Source organism: Vipera berus (genome assembly GCF_964194415.1).
Source record: "Vipera berus genome assembly, chromosome: 5".
Lineage (NCBI taxonomy): Eukaryota > Metazoa > Chordata > Lepidosauria > Squamata > Viperidae > Vipera > Vipera berus.
Genome location: NC_138207.1, coordinates 87,265,819 through 87,289,435, shown reverse-complemented (window position 1 = coordinate 87,289,435; position 23,617 = coordinate 87,265,819). Strand labels below are relative to the sequence as shown.

The window sequence follows — 23,617 nt, the reverse complement described above, 5'->3', positions numbered from 1 at the left end:
AGGAATGGTTGCAAAAACTGATGGAGCTAGCAGAGATGGCTAAATTGACTGTACTGATTAAAGAAAAGAATGCAAATACTTTTAATGCCACGTGGAAACCGCTTCTAGATTTTGTGCTTGAGATGGAAAAAAATGAAATTTTGATTGTGTGCTTTACCAATTAGATAGATTTGATGTTACTGAAATGGCTAGTCTATATATTATTTTGTAAAAGTAAAAAGTTGAGGTTGGAAGTTGATACTCTATTCTACAGTATTGCACCAAAGGAACTCGGAAGTCAATGTCTTTTTCCCCTCTTTTTTATTCCCTTACCTCACTTCTCTACCTTTTCCCTTCCCCATCTTTCCCGCAATTTACTTTGTATTTCAATTGTATCGTGTATTATAAACTAATAAAACTTTTTTAAAAAGATTTGCAATCCGTTCATCTGCTATGTGTTTTTATAAAATGCATGCAATTTTGAACAAGATTTTCTTTCCCCAAGTATAGACACTGACTGTACACCTATAACAAGTTGTTAGCAACACTACACTAATGTTGCAATATTTGATTTACTATTTGTTTACTTCTACCTGTTGTTGAATATGATACATATTTTAAAAACAAAGCTTCTTTTGTGCTATAAGATACTATAAAAAGTATAATTACACTCTTTCACTGTGCATACTAGTCAAAATATATGTTTTCAAGTCTCTGTGTGTGAGCACTTGTCCTACCTGGAAGACCAGGCATCATAATCGAACTTAATTATGAAATGAAATTTTTCATTTAAAATTCATGTTCACCACAAAGCTACCTATGAAGTTGTCATATTAAAGAAATAATATGTAATCATAAAAAAGAATTGATATACTTTGTAATTCTTGGAATTATCTTCTGATGGTAAACATGAAATAAGACAGATTTTTAAGTAAATGTGCACTGGGTGGTAAATGCATACTTAGTATTTCTATTCTAAGCTGATTTTGATGTGAAGCAGAGCTCCTGATCATTGAGTTGCATTTCAATAATAAAATGTGTTACCTTAATAATGAACACATTTAAGTTTGCTGTCATATTGGTAGTCCTCAACTTACACTGGTCACCTAGCAACCATTTGAAATTATAACAGACCACCGCAAAGGTACTTAAAACCCAGTTCCAAAGTACCAATAGCTGCCCCCCTCCAGATATGAGACCATATGTCAGGTGTTCACCAACTGTTTTGCATTTATGGACATGTGGCACATCCTGCTGTCAAGTAACCTTTTATTATTTTGCTGAAAATTGGCATTAACTTCTATTTTTCACAAAAAATGGTCCATAGAAAATAATGGATTCACTTAATGACTATGGTATTCACTTTACAACTGCTATGTTATCTTAATGACCACTGCAAGAATGGTCATAAAATTGGGTCAATTGTATGACCATTAGGCCTTACAATCCTAATGGCTGGGCTCCGTTATGGTTGTATGTCAAGGACTAATTATACTTTGGAATATTGCATGTAAAAGTGATTTGCACACCCAGTCTAGTTACTGAAAGAAAAAGACATAATAAAATGATGTGGCTTTTGAATATATACATTATACCATCTGATGATTGATAAACGACACATAGACAAATAGAATTGTAAACTTGTCTGATATATTTTATGAACCCTTTCATACAGCTGATTGTATCATTTTGTTGTCTTTTTAAAGTTTAAAAACTGTAAACATCAAAATATATAACTTCTCAGAAGATCAAACTGTAACAAAATTAAAACCAAGCAATTATTACAAAGATAAAGATTAAACATAAAACATACTGAAACCAACAAAACAAAGCAAATCTGGGATATTGTTTTGTGACTCTGTATAAAGGAGGAAAAGAATCTGCAATTAGTAAGTTACTTTTATATGGATATTGACAAATAGGAAAATTAGTTATTGATGTGAGAATCTGAGTATTAAAGTACTCCACAAGAACACTAGATGAGCTATATTCTATGGCCTTTACCCTGCCCACCCTTTTCCTAAATCAGGGGTCCCCAATCTTGGCAACTCTGGGAGTTGAAGTCCACAAGTCTTACCAAGTTGCCAAGGTTGGGGACCCCTGGCCTAAATAACAGCAAACAAAGGGAACTTAATCTGGGTCTTGAAAAATAAAAGAATTTGAGTAGAATTACTTTTTTCAGAAAACTGGCACATCCGTTGTTCAGGATTATCAAAACAGACTCGCAATCATCTCTGTTGGAAGGATTCACTGAAAACAATGCAAAAATAAAATCTAAATAGCTGTGCCTTACACGCTGGCAACACGGTGGCAACAACAACAACAAAAAGATTGGAAGCTGGCAGTATTTCTCAACCGCCGTACCTTTAAGACAGGGGTCTTCAAACTTGGCCCTTTTATGACTTGTGGACTTCAACTCCCAGAATTCCTCAGCCAGCAAAGCCAGCAAAGCTGGCTGAGGAATTCTGGGAGTTGAAGTCCACAAGTCATAAAAAGGCCAAGTTTGAAGACCCCTGCTTTAAGAAGTATGGACTTCAACTCCCAGAACTCCCCAGCTAGCATGGGTGGCTCGAGAATTCTGGGAGTTGAAGTCTACGCATCATAAAAGTTGCCGGCTTAGAGAAACACCGTTCAACGCGCTAACGGAACGTTTGCTTTTTAAGGCGCTTTCCAAGAGAACGGAACGTTTGCTCGGACACCGAGACAAGCATCTTAACGAGCGGGACTGTATTCATATTTCCAACGTTCTGCGGAGGCGGGCAACCAACGGAAAACCGCCCCACGCTCTCGGATACCTCAGACCACCGCGTTAGGTATGTTGCGCATGCGTACCCCTCCCCCCCCACCTTCCTCTTCGACGGATTCCTCCCCCGCGCGGAGCGTCCCCTCATTTGCCAGTCATCCCTCAGCGCATGCGCCACTCCCGCCGCTAGGCGACGGGAATCCTCGCGATACGCGCGCGCCTACGACGCCATCCCGTCTGCCTCAGCTGCGTAGCTTGTTAGTCGGCCGTCGGTTAAACGCTTCCTTGTTCTTTGTGGGGAGTTCCGCGCAGCCGTTTGGGCCGATCGCCTGGGGAAGTGGGTGAGGTGTTGCCGGTGAGTGGGTGGCGGGAAGCGGCCGGGAAACATGTCCCGATATGCCGGGGGAAAAGGGAGAGCCGAGGTGGGCGGACCCGCCTTCTCGCTCCTGAGAAACGGGTGAACTCCTTGGGCAGGTGGGGCGGGGGGGGGAGAAAGAGGGAGGGGGAGAGGAGAAAGAAAGGGTTAAACGGCGCCGTGCGCACGCGCGCGGGAAAGTTCGACAGGGTTTTTTTCCTCTCGGCCGCCATTTTTAACGTGACGGCCACAGCGGGGGGGGGGGTGGTGAGGGCGGCCGCGACGCGTCGGAGCTGTGCGAAGGGCTTCCTCGGCCCGCTAACGGTATCGCGGTGCTTCTCGCTGGCTGCGGCCGCCGCTACTTGAAGGGACGAGGGCGGCTCTCGGTAGGGCAAGCCCGAGCGGAGGAAAGACGAAGACGGCGAAGCGGGTTCCGGAGCGCGACAAAAGAAGCGTGCGCCTCCGCCATTGATAACCCGCCTCCGCCGAGGACCGCCTCTCCGGTGCCACTCCTCCCGGAGGGCTGGTGCGCCTGCGCGCTGTGGTCAGCGTGTAGCGGAAGGTTCAAGGCAAGTTGGAAGCGTTGTTTGGAAGGTGGTTTCTCTTGACAACCCGAAGCATCGCAGCCCACGGTCAGCCCTTCGGAAGTCAGGTGCCTTGGAGTCAGTTGGAACTGACGAAATGGAAACATGCCGTCGGTGGCAGGGCTTGGTCAGAAAACCGTAGCGCGGAGTATAAAAATGTGAAACGTTTCGATGAAGCCTCATTGGAACTAATGGCAGCGATTCGGGCATTGCAGCAGTTGAGGTTAAGATTCAAAAGGGCAAGGTCATTGTGCCGTGTGGCATTTGTGTGCTGACCACACAAATGTGCGACCTGCTTTGTGTCTTGTTAATCAAATATAAGGCCCTACTGTTGATTGTAAATAGCCACTCAAGGAGGTCATTGCTGTGCTCGATCCACTTTTTGAGACCAGGAATAAGGAAAAGAATAGTAACTAATGTAACCGCTACCACTATTGCCTAGATCAGGGGTCTTCAAACTCGGCCCTTTTATGACTCATGGACTTCAACTCCCAGAATTCCTCAGCCAGCATGCCTGGCTGAGAAATTCTGGGAGTTGAAGTCCATGAGTCATAAAAGGGCCGAGTTTGAAGACCCATGGCGTAGATGGCTGCTTTGGTTGAATTTTCAATGGATTTCAGAAATGGCAGGACTAAAGATAACTTAGCTGGAACTTTGTTCCAGCAACTCAGGAGCAGGAACATGAATTGTCTCTCCTTTGAATCACATTGGTGCTGTAAGTGAAGATACACTTTCTTGATTTAGGGCAGGGGGTCTTCCAATGTGGCCCTTTTAGGACTTGTGGACTTCAACTCCCAGAATTCCTCAGCCAGCGTGCCTGGTTGAGGAATTCTGGGAGTTGAAGTCCACAAGTCCTAAAAGGGCCAAGTTGGAAGACCCCTGATTTAAGGCCTCAGTTCAAAGTGTGGTTGTTTTTAGCAGAGATCTTTGTGTTCAGTAGATACAAGCTGGAACCCAGCTCAGGTAAAAAATACTTGTACATTGTACTGAACACAAAAACGTAATGCTTAAGCAGGACTACTCTGTCCATAGCCTTGTAGGGATATTTACCAAAAATATATGCTGCCTGGCTCTATAGGCAATTTACCATATTAAGATTTGTACAATAATTAAATAAGGAACAACAAATATACGACAACAAACATTTAAAAAGTCAATGTTAAAAATTAACTAAAATTATAATTATACAATCCAAGGCAGAAAGAGAATGTGTAGATCCACCTCAGTAGCGGAGCCATCTAAATATATCTCCAGCCTCATGACAAAACTAGGTCTTGAGGGACTTCCAGAGTATCAAGAGGGGTGAAACTAATCTAATTTCCAATTTAAATAATTTATTATTTAAAATAATAACTTAATAGTTGATCTAACTATAATTGTGCCTTTACTAGGATAGTTTTAAGGCAGTCTGTTAAATAGTAATTATATTTTTGAAAGTGATATTGTCTGCATTGATTACACAATGTCATTTCAGTAAAAGGCACACCAAGTGCCTTTAAAACTGAGACAGCTTTTCTGCATACATGTATGGAAAAGTTTAATTTACCTTCATAAATAATTTCTTATTGTATCTATGGTTCTACAGTGCTTTATATGTTTTAATCTGAAGTTCAAAATACTGATCAACGTATCAAGAATTTAATCTTAAGTAGTACTTTAGATATAAGTTTGACAGTACAGAAAAGCAATTGTTTTTTTAATAAGTACAAGAAGTCTTTACAGGTAGTCTTTAGCTTACAAATGCAATTGGAACCAAAATTTTGGTTATAATTTGAGGCACCTATGTGACTAGACCAGATGTGTTTTTTTTAAACCTTTTTTTTATAACGTCAAGCAAATCACACAGTCATAAGCCCAAATCCATTCTCCTGAATGGACCTTTTTTTTTCAGGAAACCTCAGAAAATGTTGGAAACTGAACAAAAAAGTTCAGTTTCAGAAGTTCCAGTCATGTGACCACAGGATATTGCAACCAGTCTTAAATGTGAGGCAGTTGCCAAGTACCTGAAATGTGGTCATTTGACTCTGATGGGATTCTATGACTGCCAGAACTGCTTTACAGGCCATAAATCACATTTTCCAAAGCTGTTATAATTCTGAACAGTTGTTAAATGACCTATTGTAAGTTGAGGACTACCTATACATTCTCGATGTTTGAAACAATATTAAACATGGGAATAAACTTCATTGAATAGACTGAAAATTCTTTTTGGGTAAATATATATGGGATCTTACTGAATTATATATAAAACAGGAGAGCAAAATGGTGGCATTTGGTAAGTAAAAATAATTATACTGTTTAAATATCTAAACATCTGTAGTGATCAAAGATGAATTAAATAATTACAGGAAAAATACAGTAAAGAATACAGTAAAGAAGTGATATAGAGTAAATACAGTAAAGGATATACAGTAAATACAGTAAAGAAGTGATATCCATTGAGTTCTGTGTTGCTTACTTCCGGATAAGTGAACACAGATTTAGTGTAAATGTGGTTTTGACTACAGCTGTATGTGTTATTTAGTTGAGACTAATTCATTAGTAGCTGAAAAAGGCTAAGTTCAACTCTTGAGCAAGTTTATATACAGCAGGGGTCTTCAAACCTGGTCCTTTTATGACTTGTGGACTTCAACTCCCAGAATTCCTCAGCCAGGCACACTGGCTGAGGAATTCTGGGAGATGAAGTCCACAAGTCAAAAGGGCCAAGTTGGAAGATCTCTGATATACAGAATCTTCAATGACTTTGTGGCTTAGGAAAGAAAAGAGGGGGATCAGGATGGATATTTAGATGTCTGTGGAACATTATAACTGATGTTGTGAACTGAACATCTGCGGATGTCTGGCTATCACAACTGATGAAGTTTCTTGGATGAGAAACGAAACGTTTTGTTCTTCCTCCTCAAGGAAAAAACAGTCCAGTTGCCTTTTGAAAAAGCACTTTTGAGATGGGTGTCTGGGATTTTTGTTTGCTTGTTTGGTTTTTGTTTTTTTTTGTTTTTTTCGTTTTTTTTTTCCCTTTTTTTACTCTGGCCTCCACCATTGGCTGGTTCCCAACAGATTGTTCTGCCTCCCATCTATGCTGTTCCCAACAGATTGTTCCAGAGGAATTGCAGTCTTCAACAGGAAAACAACTGTTTGCTCCACATAAATAGAAAATAACTCTTTTACGTTCTTATTCTCATTTTTTATATTAAGAAAAAAGATGAATGAACTGGAAATTGTAACTGTATTTATTTTAGTGTGCCTAAAATTCATGTGTGTGTTGTGGAGATAGTAAAAGCAAAATCAAGTTCAGATTTGTTAAATAGCATGTCTTGCTAGCCATTTTGATTTCTGTTTTGTTCATTATATTGCTAATCAATTTTATAAAACAATTGGGATTTTGAACATGTTCTAAATGTATATTGCTAATTAAATACAATAAAGATGTTAGCCCCAAACAGATTAAACCTATACAGCAGGAAAGAGGGAGTGACTTTCTTTGATGCTGCAATTCTATATTAATTATGAGAAATGTCTTAATTGGAGTATGAGAGTGTGTGTACTGTATATTAATCATTTTTATAACATGTTTTTATTGAAAAGAACTAGAAAAAACACAGTGAAGACAAATAGGATTATCCCATCCCCAGGACTGGAGTAAAGTGTTCTGCTACCCTCCAGAATGAAACTTGATAGAGACTTCAGATTTTCTTTATTGGTTGGTGGAATAGAGCAGTTTAATTTGGGTGATCTGAAATAGATTTTTTTTGGGTTGCAATTCTTTCCAAGAAGTATGTGTGTTAAATTCCATTTATAATTACTTTTTTGCCACACAGTTCAATGATTTTTTTCAAGTGCATTTAAATATTTTTCATTTACTTATTACAGCCTTTTAAAAGAAAGTGTACATCTATGGGTCATGTAAAAAGAATCTAGATTCCTTATTCTGATAAACAATGGACATGTTTTTATTAACTAAGAAACTATATTGTAAATCTACAAAGCTGGTCTGAATACAGATACATTGCCTTACCCCAAGGGTCTATTAAGCTGTATGCTCCAACGAAGGTCTCTTAAGAATCGGTAATAATGTGTTCAACCTGCATTTGCAGAAAGGTTCTGCTAATGATAAACAATAGGAAAATAAGGAATGTTCTGTTATCTCCTACATTTGTCAAGTGGAACGATGTTGATTGTGACATGATATCAAGCCATAGCTCTACCAAAATTTAAAACTACTCTTGCTATTGTTGATTGTGACATAATATCAAGCCATAGCTCTACCAAGATTTAAAACTATTCTCGCTATTGTTGATTGTGAAATGATATCAAGCCATAGCTCTACCAAGATTTAAAACTATTCTCGCTATTCTTTCCAAGCTTTGTATTGTAATGGAAATGGGAGATGGGTATAAGGAAGAGGAAGTCACTTGTGGTGAAAATATCTTTGCCTTCTAGGAAAAGAACCTGGGGAAAATATGTTGATTCAGCTGAGATTTGAATTTATTTTTGAATGTGTAATCTGCTTGGAAAAAAGCCCAGCCTAAGAATCACTCTGCATATGTGTTGAAATGTGACCTTTGTTTTGTTGAGAAAGACTTGAAGATGTTCACTTTCAGGAAGAGAAAATGAGACTGCAGCCTCTGGAATAACTACATGCATCATAATATGCATTTTCACATAATGACTATGCTTTCAGAAGACCAGATGGAGATCCACAATTTTCTTCTGGCATTCCCAGTGCCATTTGCTGCTCTGTTTCTTTGACCATCCCTGGCTGTTGTAATTGGTTCAGCTTATCAACTTCTTTAGGGATATGTTTAGAATGCATTTTGCTCTGATGGGGAAGCTTCTGTTCTTGTTGAACAAACGGAAACTTTCAACGCTTTATGACACAATTTTAGTTGAACTTAAAGATATTGTGGACAAAAAAATGGTGCAGTTGACTTAGGATGTATGGGTTGCTGGGAGAGACTTGTTAATCCACAGAGCTTTGGTGAAAAAGGTCTCTAAACCAGGTAATGGGTTTATAAACCAGGATTTGGTAACTTTTTAACTAGCTGTGGCTGTGCTTTATTCAGTTTTTTTTCTCAAGATAATGTGCTATGACATGTAAAATTAGAATTTTTTTAGCTTGCTGCCACCTCTCCTTTGGGCATTTGAGGAGAAATTAAACATGTAAAATAGGAGCTGTTTGGAATAAAGGTGAAAGACCATTGTAGGGAATCTTAAAGAGGTATTTGTAGTGAAGTCCCTGGTAAAAAGTAACTTTCATTGTGAACTTCCTCAGTAGTAGAAATGAAAATAGCAGTGTCATGTAATTTGTCCATAAACCATTGCACTAGAGAACCGTAAAACTGATACGGATAAGGTCGATATCTTTTGATACTAATTAAACACTGTTCCATCTATAAAATGGGAACAAACAACTCCAGTCAGAAAAATCTACAAAATTTTCTCCATTCCTATTCCAACAAAGTTTAAAATCTTTTAGGAAATTTGGGTTGAAATCAGAACATTTCCCGTGTTATCTAAAGCTAAACAATCTCCAGCCTTTATAATCTGGAAAATATCTGATAATATGACACTTGCATTATTTTAGTATGATGGCTTTAGAGGTATGGCCAGTTATGGAGACTTTAGTTTCAAAATATAAGCTTGTGAGATTGGCATTCCACTTAAGCTTTATCATTAACCTCAAAGTAAAACCAAGTCTAGCATTTTACTTGGCAGTGTGTTTGGATGGATGGATATTTTAAAGAAATATAAATATATTTAGATGTGCTATGGAACTTGGTAGATGCAAAGAGGACATAGAGCTTTACTTTAACATACTGGTCAAAATTTCCCCTTCTCCAAGAACCTGAGGGATTAACATGATGAGTAATATAAATTATTCTGGAGGTAAATGCCTCCAGAAGTTGTGAACTCCAACACTGGAAGTTTCTAAGAAGAGACTGGACAACCATTTGTCTGGAATGTTACAGGGTTTCCTGCCTGAGCAGTGGGTTGGACTACAAGACCTCCAAAGTCTCTTCCAACTCTTCTATTATTATTAGTAGTAGTAGTAGTAGTATTTATTATCCCAAAGAATCAGGCTTAAGTAGGCTCTGCAAAATCTGCTTTAATTTAGCCTTAGGTAGCGAGAGTATTATGAACTTGTACTGCTACCTTTTGCTTCTTATTGTCATATCTTATGCTGTGTATTACAGTGAGATACGTTTTCCACAAGAAAATTCACTTCAGTGGCAATCTTAGGAATTTTTAGTATGTGTACCAAATCCAGTTTTTCTCATTTTGTGAAATCCCCTTCCCCAAATGTGTGTGCCGAGATTACCATTTTCTTTCTGATATCTCTAGCCCACCTTGTAACGGGGAAAGGTAGGACTCAATTACAAGCTGAGATCTAAAGCATAAACTCTTCTGAGCAGAATATTTTTTCCATTATAATTTTTATTTAATATTAGAAAAACCTACTCTTTCCTGTAGTTGTTGGGGGGGGGGAGCTTCAACTCAAAGTAAATTGTTCTACCCCACCAACCAACACTTCATTGAATTGTAAAGACAGTATTTGTAGATACTTTATTCTGGGAAATACAGTCCAAAATATTTAGAGGGATTCTTACTTTGGGGAAGATTAAAGTGGAAGGATGCTAGTCTAACTGTAGTGGAGGAAATGCCTGCAGATATGTGAATTGTACTTTGAATTTGCTAGCCATTATATCATTAAATGTACCTCCCGTGTCTCTCAACTTGTACAGTTTTTACATTATATGTACACTGCATAGATGTGCTCCCATACAGACCTCTGAGAATTGCTTTGCATTGCACCTTACAATTTGAACGAATTTTTTAAAAAACCAAAAAAAAAACATGAAGCTTGCTTTTCTGTTTTACTGGTGTTTTATGTTGCTGGGGTAATTGCAGCCTCTTGTGCACACACCTAGATTCATTTCCCTTCCCCTGTTAGCTTAATGTTATCTTCTACCTGTCAACCTCTGCCCCCAGAATTAGTTGTTTGACTGTCTTTCCATTTATTTAATTGTGAGGATTCTAGTCCTGAGCCCTGTTGGACTGCTGCCTTGGCTCTAGTAGCTGGCATTGGAATGAACACCCATGAGATTTGCATGCAGGTCGAGAAGCATGCATTTATTTCATGCGTATTTTTAGGAAACAATTTGCTGTGACTTCACTGGCCTGCAGTAGTATGAATTTAAAAATAGTGCCCAGGGCAGTGATTGAATATGTGTATTGAAATGGCTGGGCAAATGTGAGAGGGCGGAACTACTATGTAATGCAGTAGTAGCATTTGTCTCCATAGATAGAGATGCCTATCAGTCGAGGTCTTGAGAATAGCTATGTGGCAGGTTGCATGAGCAGGTCATGCTAGTTCTGTAGGAGTTCAAGACAATGGCGGTTGTAAATTTATCACAGCATTATACTCTTAAGCAGCGTCTGAGCAGTTGTTGCATATTTTTTTTTAAAAAAAAGTTCAAGATGTTTCTAATGTATACAGTCCTGCTTAGGAAGGGGTTGGGGGTGAATCGTCATTCTCAAATGCTAAATTTGCTGTTTATGTTTTTTATGGTGTTTGATTTTAAACAGCAAAATGGACTGGGCTGGGAAACATAATGGTCCAAATGATTCATCTAGTGATGGAACAGTACGATTGCGTGGTCTGCCATTTGGCTGCAGCAAGGAGGAGATCGTTCAGTTCTTTCAAGGTAGCTCTAGTGTTAATGTCAAGTGACTTTCAGTGTTTCTATGTCTGCAAGATTGATATTTGAAACAGCTTAAAATTTTATTAGTATCGGGGGAGGGGGAATCAGTCCTTAAAATTTAGCTTACTAATGTTGGTATTCTTTGTTAAAAACTCTACTAAAAGCAAAGAGTTTGCATTGGCAGGATAAAAATTTACACATTTAGATAGCCTATTAGGAGTCAGAATTTGGAGTATGTAGTTATGACATCATGCAGTATAGGTAGTGGGTTCTTTGTGATGTAGCTGTTGCTGTGTAACCTGAACAAAGAGACAGTAATACAATGTCTAAATGAAAACTCTTTAGCCTGTGTATTTGGGTTGTGGGGGAAAGCTAAGCTATTTTCTTGCATTTGTGTAGATCTGCTTTAAGTATTTTCTACAGATGGGAATGTTTCAGACTTTAACACTCTTCCCCTTGATGGGGTTATTTGTCCTTGGGTTAAAGGGTTGGAAATCGTGCCAAATGGGATAACATTGACGCTGGACTACCAGGGGAGAAGCACAGGGGAGGCCTTCGTGCAGTTTGCTTCAAAGGAGATAGCAGAAAAAGCTCTGGGGAAACACAAGGAAAGAATAGGGCACAGGTGGGGATGGAGAGTTTGGGATGGTAAATCTTTTGGGGGGGTTGGGGGTCAGAATTGCTTTTGGGGGGCTGGGGTACATAAATCAACTGGCTATTTTTTAATAAAAACACCCTGGGAGTAAAATAGATGTGGTGGGAGGGGGATTGGTAATACTACGTAGCTTGCTAAAATTGGGCTGGTTGTCTTTTTTTTCGGGGGGGGGTGTTGTGTGTGTGGAGGGTGTTCTATAATAGCCAGATTTTTTTTTCAAAGAACTTTTTACTGGGGCAGGGGGGAGTGTGGTTCAGAGATTTGCTATACTTAATTTGCAGTTAGAATTTTTAGTCAGTAAAGTAAATCACAGAACTGCTTGTTTTTGCATTTAATAACCTAAATTCTAAAAGTGACACTGGGGAAAAAAAGTGTTCACTTGTCTTCAATGCTATTACCTAGATTTAAAAGTTTTAAAAAATATATGCAGTTATTGTATTTTTCCAAATTGTATATATCTGTATTCTTACATTTGTACATTGTAAATCTTTTTTTACTCAGATATATTGAGATCTTCAAAAGTAGTAGGAGTGAAATCCGAGGATTCTATGATCCACCCCGAAGAATGATGGGACAGCGACCCGGACCATATGATAGACCAATGGGAGGAAGAGGGGGTTATTATGGAGCTGGGCGTGGAAGTATGTATGACAGAATCCATCAAGGAGATGGTGGATATGACGGTGGTATGTGTATCTAATGACCACAGGCTCTTGTCATTTTCACGTTCCTGACATTTTGTCAAGAAATACAGAAATGACAGTAATTATAATACGTACCAAGTCTGAAACCTGGCTATCTTTCACTTTCTTTATACCAGCCATATGACTTGAGATTGAAAAGGTATGGAGAGGCACCTGAAATGAGATTTTAAATATGAATGAACTTCGGTTTGCATGCTTTTGAGCCTGTTAGTCTGCATAGAAGTGTTTGTGCAGTATTTCATTTCAAATCAGTTTGGTTCTGTGCACTAAGTTAACATCCTTTTTGGTATTTAAAGACTCTTCACAGTCTGTCCCCCTCTTAAATCTCACAGGATATGGTGGCTTTGATGAGTATGGTGGCTATAACAATTATGCCTATGGAAATGATGGCTATGATGACAGAATGAGAGATGGGAGAGGTAAGAAAAAATATTACCGTGTTGTTCAGCTGTCTATTGACGACTCAGCTAGAGATAGATATTGCTTTGACATTCTCAGTATCTTGTTTATGAAAGTTGGGTACAAGAAACGATATGTACCGTCTCTAGTTCTGTCATTAGTACAGGAACTGATCAGTTCGCTTATGGTACTGCAATTGTAGTTTACTTTTTTAGAGGAGGCAGCATAGATCCCCAGTCAAGAGTCAACTGCACCCTCATGGACCTGTTTTGCTTTTAGGAATGGGAGGCCATGGCTATGGCGGAGCAGGAGATGCAAGTTCAGGTTTCCAGGGTGGTCATTTTGTTCACATGAGAGGTTTGCCCTTTCGAGCCACTGAAAATGATATTGCTAATGTGAGTATTGTGGAAAATATTTATAGCTGAAACAAACAAGCATGTTGGTGGGGGGGATTTCCAAGAGATGAAAAGTCACATCTGGAATCAGATGCAGCTGTTTTAAAGTATCAGGAAGTTCCAGAGTAATCTTCCTTTTTTTCCTTTCCTCGGAGAATTTAAAAAGCACATAAATTAAGGTTATTAAACTGTGTTGTTTTTAGTAATTGAAAGACTTGTGGTATTTGAAAGTAATTGAAGTGCACGTTCCCCTCGGGGTGGGGAGATTTTATATAATTAAACAGGAGGAAAAAATGCAAAAGAAAAACCCCAGTATTTGATTTATATCCCCATCTTTCTTCTCTGACAAAGTATTCAGAAAGGTTAATAAATCTGATAATCATAATTTTAAACAGCTGTTACTACAGTTAAAATGGTATGCATATAAATTAGTCAAAATTAGAGGATTTCTAATAGCAAATGTAACTTCTTATAATTGCTGTCATTATTCAATTTCTTTTAGCCAGCCATGCAATCTATATCTATTAGTTAAAAACCTGATGTTAGTGTCATCATTTCTCAGTCAAACGTAATATACAAATGTATCAAAGATCTCTAGGTTGCTTGATTTTTCTATGCTGATGAATTTGTGTTTTTCTTGCTAATGGAGCTGGAAATCTTCAAAAGAAGGCAAGCTTCTAAAGGGGACGGGCGTAATATAAATCAGTATTTAGTGGCTTAGTGGGAATGATGTTAAATACTAGCAACAGTATAATAGATAAATCAGAAGAATGGGAGGGGACCTGCTAATTGCAAGCTGCTGAAAAGATGAATATTTTGATTTGAAAATAACTGCAGGTTAATGCAAAAATGTAAATATTGGCATTGTAACTAACCAAATGTAATTATCAGAAGTATAATTGAGCTATTCTGGGCCTATAATGTTAATAGAAGAAACAGCAAAGCAGAAACCTAACATTGGCTTGTCATAAGAATTTGTGCTCCAAATACTTCATCTGTATCAGCTCAGTTACTTCTGCTTGATATTTCAACATCATTCCAGTGTACGGTTTATAGATATATGACCCAAAGCAGTAGCATTTTTTTTTTCATTTTTCTGTACACAAAGCAACTAAGGAAATAATTGCATATGCAGTTGCATATTAAAAAATTATATGCATTATTAAACTATCATGTACTAATAAATACTTTCCTAGTCAGTTTGTTTTAATTTATTGACTATCCAGCTCTAAGGGATTTCATGAGAGTAACTAATGGATCCGCAAAATCAAATTTGTACTGTAAAATGCATATGCATGATGTGTGATTTATTTTATACAAATATGTGGAGCTCGGACATGACAGACTTGAAAATAATGGATTAAATTTGAGGAGCTTTAACTTACTGCTTTCTTTTAGTTTTTCTCACCACTGACTCCTATAAGGGTTCATATTGACATTGGAGCAGATGGAAGAGCAACTGGAGAGGCTGATGTGGAATTTGTGACACATGAAGATGCAGTGGCTGCCATGTCTAAAGATAAAAACCACATGCGTAAGTTAGAGTGAATATGTCTGAAGTTTTGTACATTTTCATTTGATTTTGTACAGATAATTGTAACACTTGCATTTATGGGAGTAAGCTTTTTATTCTTTTAAAGAGCATCGATACATTGAGCTATTCCTGAATTCAACTGCTGGAGGTGGTTCTGGAATGGGTGGCTATGGCAGAGACGCCATGGGTAGGTTTAATTTCAGATTTTTAATTCTATTTCAGTCTGTATAGGATTTTTAGAGACTAATGGTCACTGCTCTTTTCCAGAGCAAGGTGGTTATGGTTCCGTTGGAAGAATGGGCATGGGCAGCAGTTACACTGGAGGATATGGTACTCCTGATGGATTGGGTGGCTATGGTAAGGTTTTGTTTTGTTTTAATATTAAGGCATTGGTTTTAATCTCTACCAGTACTTGGCATTGCATGAAGAACTAAGAATGCAGTGTAGCTTCCATGCTCGGAAGGCATGAGTGGCATCGTAAGGGTGGTAAGACTTCTTTCATTCATATAGGTGGATATAAAGTTTAAACAATATTAACTACAGGAATAAAAGTGTTGCGGTTATTTTATAGGTCGTGGCAGCGGAAATAGTGGTGGATATTACGGGCAAGGCAACATGGGAGGAGGTGGCTGGCGTGGAATGTATTGAAGAGTATCATTGTGTCTCCAAAGCGTGTTGGAAGGAAACAGTACTTGGTCTACTAGGCTTTCTTACAAAACTTAAAATTTCTTTTGTATTGAAAACTTTATAATGACTGAAGGAATGTGTTTTCCCATTATTTGGTAAGCATCAGACTGTGATGGGGAAATCTGTTTTCTGTAGGTTTTATTTGTTGCATACTCTGACTTTAAATAAATTTTTTATATTCAAACCACTGATGTTGATAGTTTTTATACTAGCTCCTCCTGAAGATAGTTGCGTATCCTAGGATTTTGTTTTAAGAAATTTGGTTCATTAAAAGCAGTTGTACTGGAAGATTATATTATTGATTCTACATCTATGAAATGAAATAACCATCAGGTTTATGTTACATTTGTTGAAGTTTGGACTGAAAGCAAGTGTTAGTTAATAAATAGTTTGTCAATGAAAACTAATTCAATGAAAATAATGGCAGAATGTCTGAAAATAGCGTGGGATATGAAGGCCATGAGTTAAAATTCTGGAATGACCTAATGCACAACTGCTACACATGTAGTCTGAGCTATGTGTATGTCAGAATTTTCATATTTAAAATATATTGATAGAAAACATAGCTTGAATCTTCACTTTGTTTTCTTGGCAATTAAACTTTGAGATAAGTTATTGATAGATAGCATATGAAAAAGACATGGGAGAAAAGCAGAAAGCTATTGCATTAATGGGCTATGGTAACACTGATAGAGAACTGTTACTGTTCTTAAAAATAAAACAATTGACTTGAGGATGCCATTTCTGTTGCTGAAGATACCCATGTAAGGATTGTATGGCCTATTTGGCAATCAACAACACTTCCACCTAAAAGTCTTGACAGATTGCTTTGCGTTTTTAATGTAAGATTGTAAGATTGTTTGGATGAAATACTGTTTAGCCACTTAAGTATTTTCTGTGTATTGAAGAAAAGGTACTAATATTCAAGGAGGTTTTTTTTTGTTTTAATTGCTTGTCCTCCAGATTCTTCAGAATAATTTGTCAAATGTGATAAATTGAAAGTTTGTTGCTTGTTTTTGCTAGTAATGCTATGTATGTAATAAATGTCTTGTGGGAGATAGCAAAATAGATTTGATTCTAGGACATGTGTTGTGTCAATTTATCTAATTGAAGGGCAAACAATGCAGATCTTTATCTTTTCTATTTTGTACAAAATTCTGTATAAGAGAAACACTTTTTTAGGTTTGTACTAAATATGCAAGTAATTTAGATCCATAAGCAAGACTCCTTTTTGGTTGAGCATATCTGCATCAAGGCTTAATGCTCAACAGAGAGGTAAGTATGAGAATTTCATGGGTCATAGAAAAATAGAAAAGATACAAATTTATATTCAATACTGTGATTCCAAAGCTAAACATGTTAATTTGTAGGTAAGTTTTATTCTCAGTAAAATTTATACAGACAGCAGCCGCGTGTGTCATAATAGCTAGCCATTTTTGATTCTGAAGATACACTTTCCTGTTTGCAAATCTTAGGATCCTAAACGGTTTTACAGAATAAATGAAACAGAAAAAAAACAAAAGGTGAGCTCCATGATTTCAGTGTGCTTCACTCAATGCACCGTGTCTTCCACGAAATGTACTAGGAGATGGTTTAGCAATATTAATTTTAAAATTAATATTAATTTCAGGGAGGTTATATGGAAGTACTGCAGTCCTTATATAGTAAACCATCCTTACAATATTAACGTCACTAGTTTTGTCATAAAAACTAAATTATGCCTTTTTTCCTCTATAGTGTTGGATTAAAAGGAAGGTTAAAACACCTTTGCTAGAATACAATGAGCAAGGAGCCTCCCTTAATAAACCACTCAGTATTAGAAAAAATCCTAACACTCAAGTGTCATCTGCTTGTCACACTCTATGAGGCACTTGAAAAGCTCTACTCTTGACATCTCCTAAGGCTTCCTCCCAGTCCTTGATCATCCCCGTTGTCCTGTCATTCCAGTTGTTTTCTGCAAACTTTTTCAACGCTGCCCCAAAGTAGACACTGTTCAAGGCATTTATTAATACAAGGAAGGCACAGATCATAGTGTATATTAACAGGATCATACAGATTCATAGTGACGTGGCCATTAAAGCAAGGACTTCATTATGTAAGCCTCTGATAACCAATATGTTAATTCTTTGGCTCAAGCAAGTGGAATGTAGTTCATCCTAGCATCAGTTTCACTCTTCATTCTAAGTAAGAGTGCATTCTAAGATTAACGCACTCTTCCCACACAGTGTGTCAAATGTCTGTATGGAAGACTGTTATTTTCTACATCAAGATTTCCTATGTTGTGGCATTAGATAATTCAAAACAAAACCTACCAGTCCCTTAATGAGATTACTTTTTGTAAGCATTAGTGCTGTATATCTTCTGGTCACATGGGACCAGCATGGCTCTTATATTTCCCAAATTTACTAGGAAGATTTGCTCTTTATTTAATGGAAATATGTGTGCATCAATTGCTATTACACTAGCAGTAACATGTGTACCAAGTGTACAACAACAAAGTGAATGACTTTTTGAGCTTCACCAGGGCAAGCTGAAAATAGTTGAACATTTTTCCGCAAACACTTGTATTTTAAATTAATCAAATTTTATTGGTGGTCACTGACCAAAATTTCATGTAAAATACCAAATACATAATAAAGTAAAATGATAAAAGACAAAAACACGCTTTCTGACCTGGAACAATATCAGAATGATTGGATATAATTATATGGTTCCCCGGTGTTTCCTTCAGCAATTGTGACCAAACACTACTTTCTTTTGCGATTTCTAAACATTTAGTAGCTGACAGTATAATGCATTCCACGATGCAATTGGAGTAAAGTACAAGAAAGGATGATAATTCAGAGCATCATGTATGGCACAATAGTATGTGTGATGGTGAGTGAATGCCACCCTCCAAGTAATTCTTCAAGGCAGGGGTCTACAACCTTGCCAACTGTAAGACTTGTGGACTTCAGCTCCCAGAATGCTGGCTGAGGCATTCTAGGAGCTGAAGTCCACAAGTCTTACAGTTGGCAAGGTTGCAGACCCCAGCTTTAAGGGAAGAAAAGGTTGCTATGCCTCCTTTGCAGACACCTTAATGACTTGGCATGAAGCCTAAAACTAAAACTATCTGTGAAGGAGAGTTGAGAATGTTGTGTAAATAATGCTCTGTTCCAAAGGCTAATGTTAAACACCAGTAAGAAATTCTGCTGCCCTTTGTAAGTCTAGACACGGAACACATTGCTTGATGTTGTTAAGGACTCTCAGATTCAAGGATTTTCAGATATTGAGAATCTATAGTAGTCAACTCTGAAGCTGTGCTTTTAAAATAAATAAATAAAATCTTCCAAAATATTACCAAATATGCATATGTCAATTTATATGTCATGGGCCCGACAGATGAAAACTGATGAAGATTCCAAGCTCATGTTTCTTTAAAGGCTGGATAGTTTTGAGATTGGACCAAATCTGTCACCTGAAATTGAAGGGGGCTTATTTCACAGCCAATAAAATTGCTCATTTGGGATTTAGTTCCCCAAATATTTCAGAGTCTGTCTGCAATTATTAAGTATATATGTGCCTTTTCTCAGAATTGCAGCTTCCTTGCAAACCCATGAGAAACTATATTTAAAGAACTGTTAGTGAAAGGTGTCATGTCCAAAGCACAATTTAGGGATTGAATCTGAACCGCTGCACAGCCCTGCTGATTAAGCAGTAAAATTCAACCATGTCCGAGCTGATACAGGATTTGTTTGGGGAGGGAATCTTTTATCGATCATGTGTTAAAGTTACTTAATAACTCATGAGCTTGTAAATTGAAAATCGGTTTTACGGTTAAGGCTTACTTTGACATTTTGATACAAGAATTTGTATCATTCCTGCTCACTGAATGATCCAGTAGAGTTTCTTGGCCTCAGCAACTGGGATGTGCGGCCTTCAACTCCCAGAATTCCTCAACCAGTACTAAGCATCCAGCCTCTCATAAATGAGAACTCACCAATTCATGTGGTTGGCTGATTCAACTGCCAACAGCTGTTAGACAGGGAGTTCCCCAGTAATTTCTTGTACTATCTCAAATCTGTTTTAGTTAGTATCCCTTAAATACTGAACGCTAAAATTACAGAACAGCACATCACTGCACCAAATTGATCTCAGTAGTTATATCTGCCATTCACAGATCTTGTACTGATCTCGTATTGCAACTCCATCTTTTTAAATAAATCTGGAAGGCACCCGGTTGTAGAAGAGGAATCAAAAAGAGGAAGATTCAAAAAGGGGTGTCTGGGTTTTAGATCAAACCAATGGGAAAAAAATGCATTGTAACTTTTGAATAGGTAATGCTTTCACATTTAAAACCGTTTTCAACATCTATTAAAGATGACCCACCAGTACAAGACTACCATTTCTTTTTATTACATCCTCTACTTTTCAAGTAAAATTGTTAATTAGATGCAGTGGTTCCCCCCCCCCCCCAAAAAAATGACTTAAATAAGGAATCTTACTTTCCTACAGGACAAATAAAAGCAACACTATCCTGGCCTGTTCTGTTTAACAATTCATTTGGCAATCTGCTAGTTTGTAATTTATATTCCTTATAAATCATTTCGAATAACTTAAGTTTACATTAAAAGGAAGTGCAAATAGTTTGTGCGTACATATAAAAGCTCTATTTATATAAAAAGTCCAGCTAGACTCGTCTCTAAAGACAATTTTTAAGATATTCTTTTCACAAGTCTACCCCAACCAATCTTGTACAATATATGGAGAACTCATCTAAAGTTGCTACTCTGGCAATCTTTTTATGTGGCATCACTTGTCTATGACAACCACCGTATATAGGAAAGAGACATCCCTCAGGTGTGCCTGCTGCCCTTCCTTGATATATAAAGGATTATTTTGCAACTGATGGAAGTGCTGCATGTTAACCAGTTGGGGAAGTTAACCATGGATTTTGATTCCAGAGGGTGAACACTATAAGATATCTTTCTCTCCCTAACCTTTTTCGTCTGAACCTCTTGAATGGAAACCTTTCAGCCCTGAGCTGTCTATTCTAGATGGACCCTTAAGCATGAAACTGTCCCTTCCATCTTGCTAAATTAGATCCTCCCAACTCCCACCTACTGTATTCAATATAAACCTGCACAAACTTGTTTTGCCCAGAGGCTGGAATCAGAGGCCAACTTGAAAGGATTGTGTAGAAACACCCAAGAAAATTAACAGTTCTTGCCCCTCCCCCCCCAAAACAAGTATATTATTTGTTTATAATTTGCCTAATTCAACTTTGCCCACCTGTAAGCAACAATGCTTTTTCAGTGGAAGTGTCAGGCAGGACGCCGAACTACACAAATTGTGCAGTTGACATGTAACATTATCCAGCTCCCAGCTTCAGTTCCTTGGCTTCCCTCTTCTCAGCATAAAGCTTTCGCTATAAGGTCAGTTCTGTACCACATACTAGAATAGCACATCTGGCAACATAAAACAGCAGAAGCAGAACTGCAAAGCAGATGCATTTCAGTCATTGCCTCAGAGCCACTGTACAAAACGAGACTGATTCTGGTATTGCAAGAACTATGGCACAAAGACCCAGTGACAAATGTTTCCATTGTTTTGACATTAAGGGAATTGCAGTAATATATATAAGCAGCTAACACAACAGCACTCGTCCTTCTAGTGAACGTCTTATAACATCTGCAGAAGACTCAGGGCATATTGGAAGAACACCTTTGTATGAGTAGCGCGTGACAGGAGTCGCAGACGCGAACAGGCTTTGGTGAAGATGGCAAAGGCAACTCGTTGTCAGAGCAGGCATTGCAGAAAATTTCACCACAGTTTCTACAATGATGCTAAATCAAAAAAAAAATTTTTAATGCCAATATAATTCGTGTACTAAGCAGTAAGTAACCAATGATAACTTAGGTCTACCAACCTAGATAATTACTTTTGTGGGTAAAAATAAACGTACTGTACCAACCCCTTGAAGATACTTTATTTGGAAAATTATTGCAGGAATTCTCTCAATTTATTAACTGCTGCTTATGGCTGGTAAAATAGCTACCCTAAAATTTCTATAGCATATCTTCAGAGAAAACTGATAAAGCCAAATGGCTGGTGAAAATGTCCCATCTAGTGAGTGAAAATATGTTTTTAATTCATAGCAAGTGATAAAATTTACTTCACATAATGAGCAATACAGCTCTGGCTTTTTATCAGTTTTAATTAATGAAAGACAACTTTTAATAGCAACTCACCTTCCTCTTGGAAAGAGAAAATTCTTTTTCACATAATTTGCAGTGAGTAGCTTCTTTGTCCTTCAACCAGACCAGGCCCTAGTGAGGAGAAAAGATGCTATCTGAACCGAACAACTGCAAATGCAAAATTATCATTTTGTTACATGCCATTTAGGATTTACCAAAGGGCAACATTCACAGTCTTTCCTAAACAGATCATAAATCTCAGTAGAAATTGTACTCTTAAAACAAGAGTTTAAGTTCAGAGAAAGGGAGCTGCAAAGTTATGTGTGAATTTGTTGATCCTCATCTGAAATATAGTGAATTGGCATTTTAAAAAATTGAAAAACAAAGCTAGGAACTGAATAAAGGTATATAAAAACATTTAACATTTGAAATGGGTGGTCCCATCTTAACTGAAAGTTAAAATATTGTTCTACAGATAACTGAAACGCCAGTGTAAAGCTCCCAATGATTCTAGAGCAGCATAGGAACATTTCTGGTAACATTAGACCAACATATCTCAAATTGAAAATGTTTTGTACACCCTGGAATAGAATCCAAATGCACAGTAACTAGACATAGCAGTTTATGCTCAAATTTACAAAGGAAGCTGTGAGCTTAAGGCTGAAAAACTAATACTTAAAACTAATGAAAGAACCAACTTGGGATGCCAGTTACCACCTCAAATATTACTAACCTGAAGTGTTTTGTTTGCTTCTTTTATGTCTTCTATTTTAAGCTTTGATCTAAAGAGAAGACGTGATTTAGAAATTATGGGCAATAAATAAGGAGCACATAAGTCAGTACTTTTGGAGATTCCAGTCTGAAAAGATGCAGAAGGTCGCCCCTTTTCCTACTCAATGTGTACCTGCCATTTCTGGAATTAACTAACTTGCTTGTTACTATGGAGGTTTCATCCCCTGTGAGTTCCACCCTGATCACAATTTGCAATCTAAAATGGTGTGAACTGAGCACTTTGTAAGGAGAAGATGAGCCTTTTCGGGTATTGATAAAGACACTTTGGAATAGTTTCTTTCAAATAGTCCAGAAAGAGATATTTTCATAGCTAACCACAATCATGTCTTTAAGAAGGCCTTCCTTATTTCTGGATAGATTTCTTCACTGTGAGACTCCAATTTATTTGTATGATTCTATTTATATTAAACTCTCAGGTCCATCAGAGGCAGCCTTCAAATATTGAAAATAAAAGGGTAGTTATATATACCCCAACATTTAAAACCTTGGATGTTTACAATACTCGTGGCAATGGAAATGCTGCTGGGAGGAAGTGTCACACTAATGTTTGAAGAGACAAAGATCCTGAGCCTGTGGATGGTGTCAAAGAAAAAAACTATGATGAGAACAGTCCCTATTAACAAACTGGAAACGTCATTCCTAGCAACTCGGGAATATAGTGCAAGAAGCTAGCAGCACTGAGCAACAATTGCTGTTTTAGACATGAAGTTTGGATGCTGCCTGCTGACAATCCAAATGAAAAATGACAATAGTTAAACACCATTTCCTAATTAGAAAACTGGCTATATGAAAATGGCGACTAAAAAAGTTGACTCTTCCTCTGGGAAGTGGGGGGGGGAAGTAGGCGGGTTTGGGGTGGGAGGGATTTGGGGATATATTGTAAAATTTTGTTTTTGTAAAACTCTTTAATA

At 37.6% G+C, this 23,617-nt stretch overlaps 3 protein-coding genes across 14 annotated transcripts in view; 1 reads left to right on the top strand and 2 right to left on the bottom strand.

Moving 5' to 3' along the window:
• The window catches only part of PBLD (phenazine biosynthesis like protein domain containing), a 28,672-nt gene extending 13,650 nt beyond the window's left edge, over positions 1–15,022 (bottom strand). Inside the window, exon 1 of the mRNA XM_081330093.1 lies at positions 14,903–15,022. The gene's annotated coding sequence lies outside the window, so the exon portion shown is untranslated. The remainder of the gene's footprint in view (positions 1–14,902) is intronic.
• Positions 2,893–23,556, top strand: HNRNPH3 (heterogeneous nuclear ribonucleoprotein H3). 11 transcript variants are annotated; one of them, XM_081330079.1, is made up of 10 exons: positions 2,893–3,077; positions 11,249–11,367; positions 11,851–11,989; positions 12,521–12,705; positions 13,056–13,142; positions 13,402–13,517; positions 14,916–15,051; positions 15,158–15,238; positions 15,319–15,408; positions 15,623–15,922. In XM_081330079.1, exons 2-10 carry the CDS (start codon positions 11,253–11,255, stop codon positions 15,697–15,699), a joined length of 1,026 nt encoding a protein of 341 aa, XP_081186205.1. In that variant the 5' UTR covers positions 2,893–3,077; positions 11,249–11,252; the 3' UTR covers positions 15,700–15,922. The 11 variants fall into 11 exon arrangements, with proteins under 11 accessions (XP_081186205.1, XP_081186209.1, XP_081186210.1 ...); XM_081330081.1 differs by lacking the exon at positions 2,893–3,077 and adding an exon at positions 3,297–3,646; XM_081330080.1 differs by lacking the exon at positions 2,893–3,077 and adding an exon at positions 7,774–8,661.
• RUFY2 (RUN and FYVE domain containing 2) overlaps positions 17,268–23,617 on the bottom strand; it is a gene marked incomplete at its 5' end in the record, with an annotated part of 33,457 nt that continues 27,107 nt past the window's right edge. Inside the window, 3 exons of one of the 2 annotated variants that reach the window (XM_081330072.1) lie at positions 17,268–21,563; positions 21,969–22,046; positions 22,648–22,696. In XM_081330072.1, the coding sequence (XP_081186198.1) occupies positions 21,420–21,563; positions 21,969–22,046; positions 22,648–22,696 (271 nt within the window). In that variant the 3' untranslated portion in view covers positions 17,268–21,419. The remainder of the gene's footprint in view (positions 21,564–21,968; positions 22,047–22,647; positions 22,697–23,617) is intronic. The other variant, XR_014026750.1, reaches the window with a different exon arrangement.